General features: G+C 41.3%; 1 protein-coding gene across 1 annotated transcript in view; it reads left to right on the forward strand.

Moving 5' to 3' along the window:
- Positions 1-13458, forward strand: part of LOC111072968 (ras-like protein family member 10B) — a 39104-nt gene that overhangs the window by 11809 nt on the left and 13837 nt on the right. The window contains 1 exon segment of the mRNA XM_022365069.2: positions 12093-12740. Coding sequence (XP_022220761.2) covers positions 12324-12740 — 417 coding nt within the window. The 5' untranslated portion in view covers positions 12093-12323.

The following is a 13458-nucleotide window of genomic DNA, read 5'->3' on the forward strand; positions in this document are numbered from 1 at the left end:
TGCAATTTTCCATTTGCCATGTGCACTTTCAATTAAATTTATTTCAGTCTGCCATACTGCACGTTCTCCTATTGTTGGAGGGGAACAATTTCATCTGCACTCGACATAATATTCTCATAAATAGAGCAAGAGATATCTGCCTCCTGTTGTGGCACATTTTGTGCCCGTTTCCATTATCTATTCAGTAGTTTCGCGAATGCTTTCAAGTTTATTAGATTTATGGCCAAAAATGTTTATGAACATTTGTAATTACAGGACAAGCGACCAGCCAAGTGCATATTTCTGCAGGGATTTTCCCATAAAAATTCCATAAATTGTTTCATGTAAACTATGTCAATTGAAAAACATGCACTCCCATTGAGGGAAAACTATGGAAATAGCTTTGAAGAGTTTAAAAGGATCTACTATGTAGTGACATTTTAGGGGCATTTTGTCTAAATAAACTGAAAATTATGGGCAAATAAAACAAATAAAGGATTACAAAAAGGGGGAGCAAGTTGCAGTAATTCCAAGTTCGAGTATTTATCATTATTATTATGTATTATGCTCTAAGATACAATTTTTTTTGCAGTGGATATAAACTTACGAATCATATATCAAATAAATTGAATATCTCTTTAAATCTCTTTCCACTTTCATTTAGTAAATACGAGTATGTATCTCCTCTTTTCCTTTCTTTAAGACCCCCAATTAAGTTCGCTAAAGTATTTGCCTAATTTTCAATCCCTTCCCCAAATCCAAACTAATTCATTTCGCAACTATGTTGTTTCAACCCTCACCCTATCCACCCAAAATAAACCCCGTCTGGTATGGTCTTGGGGTTAGGGGAAAGACCCACAGAAAACCCTCACAATTAATACTCATCTACATATTTTGCTGCTTATAAACTGCAATAAAATAAAACGAATGGGTGCCTTGACAATTTTAATGTGAAGTTTACTTGGGCGATTTGCATGGCAAATCGTGGTGCGGTGGTGCGGCGGTATGGTGGCGACATGGCTGACAACCGGAACCGGAAGTGGATCCAGCCCGTACCCTGAGCTCTTATTTATGCGATGCGAGTGTGAGCACAACAGAAGAGCAGTGGGAGGAGCCGAACAAAAGCCGGCTTAGCAGAGACTCTCCCTATGCCCCTCCCTCCATCAGTGTGTGGGTGCGTGTGTCTAGTAGTTATAGCTTCACACAGATACAACACACGCATGCAATAATGCTTCGTTTATGGTTGCTTGGGCATAGAGCCTCCTCCTCTAATCAGCTGAGCGTCGAGCGGGTGACAGGAAGAGGCAGCATTAATTTAAAGCTTATGGCGCATTAATTTTAATTAAAATGCTGCCACAGCAACTAGCAGCAATAAAAGCGGCGTCATCACTATCCCCTCTCCTGATACGTCCACTGCCAGTGACTGCTCCACAGCCTCTGTTCCAGCAACTTTTGTATGATGGAAAAGTTTGGCCAGCAGCTCAGAATGATTAGCCATGTTAAGTGTGGAAAGGAAAAGGAGAAGGCAGGAGGCTCCCTCTGCTAACTGGTTTGTCACATTTCACTTTCCATTTCCATTGGTGTCTCGTTTGTCACTCGCTCTTTACTCTTTCTCTTTTGTTTGATTTCTTTTCTATATCGCTTTTGTTTGCAACACTTTGGTGGCCTCATCAACATCTCGTTTTTCACGTGTCCCCTGCCCCTTTTATGGCAATTGAAAGCTTGCTTCCTGTCAAAAGTTATCCCTACCTTGGGTTCATTCCCCTCGCAGCTGCTCCCTTTCTTGATGCCTTGTCAAAGGTTATGACCAAATTGTCTGCACATGCTTCGCATATTTCATAGTTTTCCCGTTCTTTTGTGCGGTTGTTGTTGGCACCACAAAAGTTTTTGGACAGCTAAATCATTTACATACACACTTTCAGGACAATTTTCAAACCACATCCGATGTTCCAGTGTCTTCGCTGAAGTCCCACTTTCGAGTCAAAGTCCCAGTTTCCAGCTATGTCCCTGTCCCAGTCCCATCTGAAGTGTTCTGCTTACATGGCGTATGAGTGATGTGATGCCTTGAGTGTCATCTGGCCGAGGTTACAACTGTCTTGCCTTTTGTCTGGCTCACCATCCATCTTCTACTCTTAACCTCCTTTTCGTTGTCTTCTATATCTCTCTCTCTCTCTTTCTCTTTCTCTCGTATAACCCCTTTTTGAGGGTCTTTCTTAACATCCTTTCTTGGAGGTGTTGTAGCATTTGTTTTCAATTCACATCCAACCGAAAGTTGTTCATCTTCCTTTGAATCATTTGCACATGTGTGGAGAAAAGTTTTACCATATTTGATTTTAGTTTCAAGAAATCGCTTTAAGAGTTTAGAAGGGTATTGGACTTATAAAGTTCACAGAGAATTTTAGATGGATTGTAGAGTACTTTAATTTTATTCAACTACTAAAATCGCAAAAATTAGTAGTGCGCATAGTCCTTGAAATTGAATATTTTAAATTCTCTTTATTTGAATTTTCTGCATTCTTTGATATTTTTTCTTTATTTTTTCATAATTGGAAAACCACAAACAATATACAAAAATCATACAATCATTCGCCGCAAGGAAACAATTTTTTTGTTGCCAGTTTTTAGTATTTTTCTGGACCAACTGCATGCACTTATCCGTACACTCGTATGGCAGCCATCTCCTGCAGATATTCACTTACAAAAGGCGAGTCTGACTTAGTCATATGCAAATTTCAGCCTCTTGCTCTGAAGCCTTTCTCTGTTTGTTTTGTGGTTTCTGTTTTGGCTCTGATTTTGAAAAGATTCCGACAAAGCCAGAAGAACTCACTCCTTCTTGACTTTTTGGTTTTTACTGTTTCTCTCGCCTTGTGATGCAAATTAGTTCAATATGACTTGGTGCTGGCTGCTCCAAAGACTGGCATACAAAATTGCCTTAATGGAAATTATAATCATGCTGACAATGCGTCATGGCCACGCCCGCTCTCCATCCCCACCCCCTTGTAGGGGCTGGTTGGCCTGATTATCAGAAGCGGCGACAATTTCGCTGACATTGTTGCCAACAAATTTAGGAGGGTAAAAAAAAGGCACCAACAAAAAAAACCAAGTCTTGCACAAAAACTCATTAAAAGTGACAGAGAAGATGAACAAGAATTGTTAAGGAATTCACGGGTACCTTGTCGTGGGCCCTAAATATATACATAACATCAAAAATTAATGAAAAGAAGAGGCAGGAAAGAAATTGGAGCCATTGACAATGGAAGAACAATGAGATGACAAAAGTTGAAGTTCGTTCTTCACGAAATATATAGATGCCAGAGGATAGATTGAAGAATGAAAGGCTCTCAATGCCATGCTAAATATATCTTTAAGATGATTTTCCCTTTTTCCTGTTTTATGGTACACTTTGGCAATTGCTTAAATACATATTCAATTTGTTGCCGGCCCTCGGGACACGTACATAGAACATCAACATAATTTCGACGCGTTTCGGCAATTTGAACACGTTCAACAACCGCATCCAAGGATCCATCCCAGTATTCCAGTATCCCAGGCCCCGCCCCAGCGATTGTTTGCTATTTTTAAATTCTATAGGCGTAACTAGAATTTAATTTCTCAACCGCCCTTTGGTTGGGGGCTGGGTTGTGTGGCTCCTGGGTCCTTGGCTTTCCATTGGAACACGTACGTACACTGGTTCTTTTTCTTGTTGGTGTGGGCGTGGGCTCTACGTTAAGCACATCTTCAGATCCCGGCCAAAGACAACAAAAGACGTTTTGGCATATATACAGACTTACTCCTACGCGTGCCAAAAAGTAAACGTTTGAAAAAAGCCATCCAAGCCAAGGCGAGGGCCAAGGCAAGGGCCAAGGCCCTGCGAAGTTTTCCATGTTATATCTTTATTAATGGATCGGTGGTCTGCCTTAAATTAATCAAAATTGAAATTGAAATTAAATACATATTTCAAATGAAAACAATTTGAATTGATGAAGTAATTGAAAATGTTATGAAAAAATCTATAGAAATATATTAAAAGATTTAATTTATGAGTGGTTTACTTATAGACAATTATTTTTAGCTGCTTTGTGGTATTAAATATTAATTCAATTGAAAGCCGTCGATTTTTCTTTTATCCCAATTTTAAGTTTACTTTTGGTAACTGTTTCCATGTTCTTAGATCTTCCTACTCATAAAGAGATTGCTCTAATTCTTTAATTAATTTGTATTGGTTTAAAATGAAACCCGATTTAATTCGAATTTTCCACCTATTTATTGAATGTTATTCCTTGCTAAATTCCGCTCTTCTTTCCCATCTACTTTTGGAGTGTATTCCCCTACGCTACCTACCACTTATGGGTATAACTCAGACAAAATTCATGTCTCGTCTTTGGGCTCCTTTAATTTTAATGTTTCACACTGTCGTACATCTGAATGTTGTTTGTATTCTTGTATCTTGTATCTGCTGTTTTTCTCGGTCTCTGCGTCTTGTCTGTGGTTTTAGTTCCTTGGCTCTTGGTGCTGACTTTCATGTCAACCGCGTCTAAACATGCCCCTAACCATTAACCAGGGGAGGGACCAGTACCAGTACCATGCATCTCTACATCCTCTTCCGCTTCCTTCTGCATTGCTAAAACGTTTAAAATTTTTGTTGTATCTTTTTTTGTGTATGTTGTTTTTTATCTCAGCTGCTGTGAAAATCCGTTGAAATATCTACTTAGGCACAAGCATGTGGTGGCTGGAAATACTTTTGAGGAAGAACATGTACGAGGATCTGTAAGGGGATGTTCTGATGTGTGTGTGTGTGTGTGTGTGTGCGTTGAGCTTGTGGCGTTTGTTTGCATTGGTATGTGTGACTTGGCATCAACTCGTGCGCAAAACAGTTTAAGAAAATTTCATCTGTCTTGCATTTTAATGATTTAATTTTGCATAAGCTTGTTTCAGCCCAGGACCCACTGCCATCCTTCCGTCCTTCCTTATCGGAGTATGCCAAAAAGGATGTGTGTGTGTGTGTGTGTGTGTGCAGGCAATCGGCTTTCCTTCTGGTTTGACTTAAGACTGAGTGACATGTCATTTGATGACATTAGCCCAAAGCCCGCTCGAGAGCCAAACCGATATGGGTCGTGCCGTGCCATGCCGTGGCTAATCTGAAGTCATGTGAAAGGAGGAAACAACACCTTACCTCTAGTTGGCGGAAAGTTTGTCCTTTCCGGTGGCGGACAATTCTCAAGTGTTTGCCGTAGTTTGTCTGTTCTTCAGCTTTGACTTCATTATGTCGCTCTCCGCTACAATTTCTCAAAGGATATGCGTAATTTCCGAGCCAAATGACAGCTGCCTAGAGTCCGTGCTAATGATGTCCTTCATGTCAACTGTAAGTTTCGTATTGCTTCCCTAGGAAGGCCACTCCATGCGTATCTTTCATCTACTCTGTGGCCCCTGCCACGCCCACAAACACACACACACACAGCCAGAGAGACGCATCCACAGACAGAACGCCCTCGATTCGCACCTTTCGTTGACTTTGGCACGCAACTGAAATGAATCCGGCTTATCAACGTGGAAATTCTCGGCTGATTTTTGCCTCCCTGACTCACAGACCCCGCCCTGTGCGTGTTCATGCCGAGAATTGGGGTTTTTATTTGGATTTTCACATCCACATCTGCTGCTCGTCTGCTCAACATTCCGTGCCTGTGGGTCCCATGGGTGGTCCATCTGTAGTTTGCTTTGGCCTCAACCATTTTTATGATCAGCAAGTGTTGTGCGGGGCCATCCTTATGGTTGTGCCAACACGTACTATAATCTTGAGCACTCGTACTATTATGGGAGAGAGGTTGGGGCTGACATACAAGCATATGTATACTTATGAGAGAGGCGTGACTATCCATTTGTATTCGCAGAGATAATTTTAATAAACAAATTACCAAAACAATTAGTGACAAATGGTATAAATTAAATTGTAATTGTCAATAGTTGATGAGAGGCTAATAGAGGGTCGATTATTGCAATAATTGTATGTATAATTAGTAATTTAATTTAAATGGGTAATTATTGAGTGGCATTGTTCGAGTCTAAATGACAAATTAAGCACGGGATTTACATGTACTGAATGGGGTTGTTCTTTTCTGATATTTTAGACGTAAAAGAGTTTTTTGTTTGATTCAATCTACACTATTCAATCTGAAATTTAAGAAATATATCCACTTCTGGGAGTGCAACTTTCGAATAGGAATTTCTCGGTGCTCCCCTTTAAGATGTTTTGCTCAAAATTTGGGAATTGCTATGGTTATTTACTGAACTGTGCACTCGGGACGAGACTTCTATATAAAGAAAAGGTTATACATGTACATGACACAAAGTAATCAACGCTCAAGTTAAGCCAAAGGAAAATCTTAATCAGTTAAGGGAAAAGAAAACCGACAGACTACTTGAAAATACAAATCGCATTCATCCGGTAATTTCATTACAATCCGGGACTCAAGTTTTGCCCCACATTCCTTATCCAATCTCAGCCCCAAAGTTGAGTAGCTGCCTGGGAAATCTCCCTTCGTCCAGCCATCAGGCACAATAGAGAATATTTAAAATAAATAAGAACCATAGCCTAGTTTTTGGGCTGCCAGGAGAAAGGAAGCAAAAAGGAAGGGATTCTGTCCCAAATCCAACCCCCTCCATAGAAACACCCACCATGGACAATCCTAATGCTCTACTCTCTCCCCTATTTAACCGCCTCTTCACGGTTAACTCGTGCGGTTAAAGCTGTTTCCTTCCACTCAATTATATAAAGCTGCAGTAGCCCTCGCCATCCGTAGGAGCTGCAGGGGCTGCAGGGGAATAAATAAAGTGCGGAATCTCTTGAAATATTGGAAAAGTTTTCACGGCAAAAAGGGAAAGCGGAATGCGGATGGCGGAACGAGAAAAGTAAACCAGATGCGAATCCATTTGCCATTGCACTTGGATTCGGACAGTGTCGATTCGAGAGTGTTAAGTTCCCTGGATATTTCTCCTCCCTCTCAGACTCAGACTGAGTCAAGCTAAACCGAAAGCTAAACAAAACAGCCAAGAAGCGAAATGAATCCGAGAGTATATCAAGGAGCTGGAGCTCCGCTCTGCACTGCTCTCACTGTCTATCTGTTTGGGTAGTGGATGTACATGGGGTACACCTCCATCGCGGTAAGCCATGCCAAGCACTCGCGTATTTGCTGAACACTCAAAACGCGCACTTACAGCGACACGCGCGGCAAGGACACCCTCTCGGAGCCAAGGACAAATGTATGCAAAAAGGGAGTAAAACGTTTTGTTACCCTCCCTCGCCCACCACCACTACCCCACCCCGTGGGGCTCTTATTATATGTGCAAGCTGAAATCAACGAAATCCAAACACATTGACAGTGCTTAAGTGTTTTGACTGGAGCCTCAGTGCCTCGGTACAATGGTGGGTGGATTGGTTAGTGTTAGTGGGCGATGTAGGGATGGTTACGCTGCCATGGGGAGCCATATAAATGCCAATGGGGAGAAGTTACCAAGGTTCTTGCCAACTAAAGCAAATACCGGCCTATAGCCATTACACTGTAAAGCACAACTGGATTTATAACTAGTTTTCTATGAGATACTAAAAAGCTGAGCATAGCATTCAAATCAACATATAAAATATTCCACTATAAATGGGCTTTATGTGGGTATTAAATATTAGAAAATCAATCTTTTCTGAATACAAAATATTCTATTAGAATATGTTGAATATGTAAATGTAAATGCATCTCCTTCCACTGCCCAATCAAAACACCTTGTTAACCAGTGTATTCCCACACACAAGTACACACTAAAGCAATTGCTTAGGAGCCCAAGTCAGCAGGACTTGCCACTATCCTACATCACTATAAGTGTCTGTGTGTGTGTGTGTGTGTGTGTGTATGTGTGTGGAAGGCAACTTCCGGCGCTGTTGCTGCTGATGATGGCGTTGCCATTGCTTCCGCTGCGCTGGTTTAGATAATGCCCCGACTAAGCAGTGGGCACAGCACGTGCTCGTGCTTCCCGGAATGGCTGGTGGCTCTGAGATGCTCCCAAGGCATCCAGAGGCCTTCCGTGGCCCTTCGGTTCTCCGTGATATCCCTCATTGCGACTCCACGGGCGTTGGCGTTTATTAAGCGCATATAATCGTAAAAAAATTAGCTTGTATGAAATACTACGCACAGAGACGAAGCAAGAGAGAGAGAGGGAAAAAGAGAGGTGTGCTTAAAATGCAAATGACAGAAAAAGTAGCGCTTTCCAGGAAGGAGTCGAAGCGAGTCCGTGTCATCGCGCTCTGGTGCTTACTCTGTCTTCGTCATCTCCACAGATTCACTTAAGCATTTGATTAAACGCTGTGCTCTGGTTTATTCCCATCATAATTTGAATTAATGTTGAGGGATTATGGCGCAAATTGCTTTGCTTAAGGTATTTTTAAGGGATTATACCAGGGATGGGAGAGTATATAACAGGTAGGACATGGCATTGCATTTCCCTTTAGCATACACTCAAAATAACTACTATATACACATATCACACAACATACAATAATGTGTAGTATCAAACATTTTGAGCATTGATTTGACATAAGATTCGTGCCACATGGAGCCTGCTTCAGGAGTAGTTTGCTGTGTGCCAACACGTAGGTAAATGTTGCCTCTTCTCATTCCCTGCTGCCACGCATCGTGTGTGTGAAAAATGTACATACAACAAAATCAATATCCGCCCAAAAGCTACAGTTCGGTGGCATCAAATGTCACACATTTCATTTCCGTCTGTCTATCCGGGGCAGCACACACCGAACAGATATTTGCATGCCACCTAGATGCCGCATTTCTGTCTCTCCTGGATAGTCGTCCTGGCTGTTCCTGTCTGCACATGTCAGGCCATGTGCATACACAAGAAGTACATATATGGGATCTAGGACCTACTGCTGGTGCTGCTCCTTTGACAGCTTTTTTGATTTGTATGCAAAAATGCCGCCTTTTTTTTTGGGTGGGAAAATATTCTTTGAAGAAGCTCAAGGACTTTATTTGAAACTCACTTGAGTGGAAGCATGAGCCCCTAATTAAAATGGTTAAAACTTTTAATTGATTGTCTCCGCGTTGAGCGCTTTATGCACTATACATACACAAAAGACAAAAGCACTCTGCAGAACAACTGTGGAAAGTTGCTCTAAAAACAATAAATAAACCAATAAAATTTTAGTGGCACGTAGCATAAAAAAACAATGGCCCGAGAAGTGAGACAGAGAGAGAGAGAGAGGCAGAAATGGACAAGGCGGAAGTGAGGCATAAAAAAAAAGCCAAAGAAGGAAAGGAAGCCCAGGCAGACAGGCCATGAAATGGGGAATCGGAAGCGGAATGAGTCTGACAGTGGTACTGTAACTCGGACCTGGACCCGGGCACTCGTACCAGAAGTCGAACTCTGTCGGGAACAGCCTGCGTGAGCCTGTCAGCATAAACATTCCTGTAACATCACCGATTGGGATGTGGGATGGGGGATGCGGATGTGGATGGAACTGTAACCGAGTGACAGATAAAAGTAATACAGTATACAAAAACACAATAACCGTCCTGCAATTGTCTGACTTTGATTCCAAGGCCAAGTCTCGCGGAGACCCTTACACTCTTTGTGGAGTGTTGCCAAAAAAAAAAGAATATGAAAAATGTGGAAAGTTTTCAATTGCCAGGTTTTGTGTCTCGACAACGACGCCCCCGGGCGGGGGAAAAGCCCACATCTCAACCTCAAAAACTTGTTTACGTACGTTTTCCGAGAGCGTATCAATCAAATGGGCCACGGGGCGTATGAGCAACGAGTTTTGGGTAAAGGAGCAAAAGGAAAACCCATTCGGAATGCCCCTTATGCGCTCCCAAATGTATTGTTTCCAAATTAAATTCAGTTTGCTTTACCCGGAATCTAATCAAAGTTCTGGCGTTAAGACTCTGTTAAAGGGTGTTTGGAAAACAAAGTTACTTTCAGATTTATGTGGGCTATGTAGATTTATTCGCAGCGATAGCGACTTCTTCTGGTCTCAAGGCCTTCTGTTAGTTTTGTGCTGCCGAAATGCAACTTTGAGTTAAAGTTCTGCTGTCTTTATTTTTGTGGATCTTAACTTAAAAGTGCTCTTTATTTATAGACCCTTCGGATTTTGTACGAGAAAGCCAGCAGTTTGCGATTTATTTACACCATAAATTGTATTCCTTGTCTTTTCTTCCACTTAAAGCATTTGTGATCTTTATTTATTTCATTTGGTATTTTTATCGCTCGTGGCCTCGTGCATTTATCGGTTAATATTTGTATCACACTTTCTTCAGAATTTATTTTATTTGTAAGTTTTATTATGCTTCCTTCTTTCTATTCTCTTCACCTTTTGATTCGTAAACGAATTTTTAATTTGCTTTTTACTGTTTTATGTCTGTAATTATTCGAATATCGATTATTAAAATCGGCTTTTATCTGTAATTACATTAGATTACCAATAAGTTTTTCTTCTTAATATTAAGGAAACGCCTTTATTTAACCCCACCTATATGGATTATCTCCATTCCAATCTGCTGAACCAGTTATCATTCCCTGAGTCAGAGTATCCGACACAGTTTGACAACCTTCTTTTTGGGTTATAGCCTCCAAAAACATAAAAAAAAAAAACACAATACCCCCACCATCCAAGAAGGTGACTCACTTTTGTTTATGTGTGTGTGTGTGTGTGTGGGCGCTGATGCTGAGCCACACCCATGGCGGGACGGGGCCAGGGCCGGGCGCCCCTCAATCATATCAGATCAAATCAAATCAGCCGCCTCGTCTTGCTCCTGGCATCCCAACAATACGCACCTACTTATGTGTGGGCGTCGTCTCGATGACGCATGGAATTTTTGGGGGGGTGGGGGTAAACGAAAGGAGAGCTCCTTGTTGAAGATGTAGGAAATGTTGAAGATGTTGTTGGGGATGCGAGGGGCTATAAATAGGCCAACGATTTTATGGCTGTCTGGCATTTTTGGCACCCCGTCTACCCACTCATTTCGCTCACGGCATATTTTGCGGTTATTAAATTTATTAAGTTTCCACCGCCTGCCATGCGAAGGCGAAGGCGTTGAGTGGTCGGATGATAGATGAAGCTGTTGGCAGTTGTCTAAACAATTAAGTGGGGAAACCTCCCCCGCAGCCAGAAACATGCTGCTTTAAGTACGAGTATGAACCAATTTTAGATAGCTGCCAAAAACATGGCCGCCCAACTTTCCATCTACGAATATCTATGTAATATATTTTAGGCCAATCAACGACCAATCTCATTTCGTTTCGAAGAAGCACCCAAACTTTTCTAATTATAAAGCTGGTGTCGTGTAATTTACATGCACCCCTGTGGTGCCCCCCCTTACCTAAATACTGTGAATAAAAAGAAAGGCACAACCAGAATTGCCAAACATTTTTCACGCCTCACTTAATGTTTTCCTTTCTTTGTGCCGTTTGGTTTTTTTATCCCCATTTCCAGGGGAAAATAGGCATAAAGAAAATGAGCCCTCGGGCGGCCGGTGGCAGCAGCGCAAGAGCCAGAAATCAACTTCCGTTGTGCAGCGGAAGAGAAATGTGAAATTTGAAATTTATTATTGGCAATGCAAAGGGCGAAGGAGCGAAGCAAAATCCGAGGGGAAAACAACACAAACAAATCAAAAGCGAGAGAAGGCCAGGGAATATTTATGTTATTAAAATGAAATCAATGTGCAATATCCGCTGGCGACTCAATAAATTTAGTTAGCAGCGTCGCAGCTGATTGCCAGCAGAAGCCAATTTTCCTGGGGTGGTATACGGCGGTATACTTTTCCCAATTTTCGTTTGAGTTGAATTTATTGGACTGCCATTGATTTGTGTGTTACATCGGTGTAGCTGTCAGATTGCTGCGGAAACTCCATTTAAATTATTATATTATGCATTAGATTGAGCATTCAATCAGATTGAAAACAAATTCAATTGATGGAAATAACAGAATCATTCAATTGCTTATTAAATCAGGAATTGTGTCTTAAAATAAAATAATTTATTCTATATATATTGAAGTGGCTTTCAGTCCGTAGAACAATAAGTTTCTCGCAATTAATTTCCAAATTCTTTCTTTCTTTCAGCTTTTATTTTAGAGCCAAGTCATAAACACGAACATGCCTTGTCCTGCCCCACAGCTCCAGCTTTCATACCAGCTATAACCCCCCCATCCCCCCTCACACTGAACCAAAGTTTGCTGCTTTGAGGACACCTTCTTCTATCGGAAAACCCTAAGCCACACAAAATCAGTCAAGCTGGCGTCGTTAAAGCAAAGGAATAACAACAATACTACAAGCAATTATAATAACAATATAATGTGGAGTAGTACAATATCGCCAACAAACTCTAAGAAACTATTGATCGGTAGCACACGAAGCGTTGATTATGTCGGTGATAGTGCAAGGACAGCAACAGCAGCCACTTATAAAACAGGAGCAGCAGCAGCCCCAGTCCCAGCCACAGCCACAGGCACAGCCCCAGCCTCAGGAACAGCAGCAGCAGCAGCAGCAGGAACAGGAGCCAAAGGAACCAAATCAAAAGCCAGTCCCAGTGCCATTGCAGCCAACAAAGCCACAAAGATCTCAATTGAAATGGAGCTTCATATACAAAATAAGTGCATTTCGGCATAGCGCATCACTCTGGAGGGTGGTGCGGAGCCGCCATGGCTGCAGGGCCCCCTTAAAGCCGCATTTTTGGGGGCTACTGGCGTCGGCAAAACAAGCATATTACAGGTAAGCTATTGACATGGTTATCTATCAATTAAAATCTTATATTATGACGGTATTATTCCCTCTAATCCCCATTGGTAGTGTGTGTTTCTGTTAAATGATATGAATGTCATTAGATTCCTTGTCCCACTTTGCCATTTGCCATTAAGCTTCTTAATTAAAGTTATTTAAATCTATTATCCCAAATAGCAAAGAGCATTTACCTAGAATCGCAACTTAATTGAAACAATTAATACGAAATTGCCATTGGAGCTTTAAATATATGTGTGTATGTATATTAAGTGCAATGCAGTTTGTATGTATATTATGTGCAATGCAGTTTGTAATGCAATTAAAATTAATGGCCATAACAGTCATTATCCTCAAACCGAACCCAAACACCATTCCCATTCCCCTACGGAAAGGCATAGAAAGGATTCCTGTTGCCCAGTCGTATTAATTAATTTTTCAATAACAAATTGCACTTTCAATTAACACAATTCCTGATTAAAACTGTCACTCTCTCTCTCTTTTTCTGTGGATATGTATATGCCATAGCCAGGAATGGGGTAAGGTGGGACAATGGATAGGCAGGACTGCACTTTTCATGCCCCAGCCTGGGCTTTAAATTACACTAGTCAACACGATTTTTCCTCAAGGAACAAAACGAACTTTTTCTTAAAGATTTGGGGCTTAGAAATGGTTTGATGATATTTTTTTTTTTTTCTATGGCAGAACTTTT

This window comes from Drosophila obscura, unplaced genomic scaffold (assembly GCF_018151105.1).
Source record: "Drosophila obscura isolate BZ-5 IFL unplaced genomic scaffold, ASM1815110v1 contig_4, whole genome shotgun sequence".
NCBI classification, from domain to species: Eukaryota; Metazoa; Arthropoda; class Insecta; order Diptera; family Drosophilidae; genus Drosophila; species Drosophila obscura.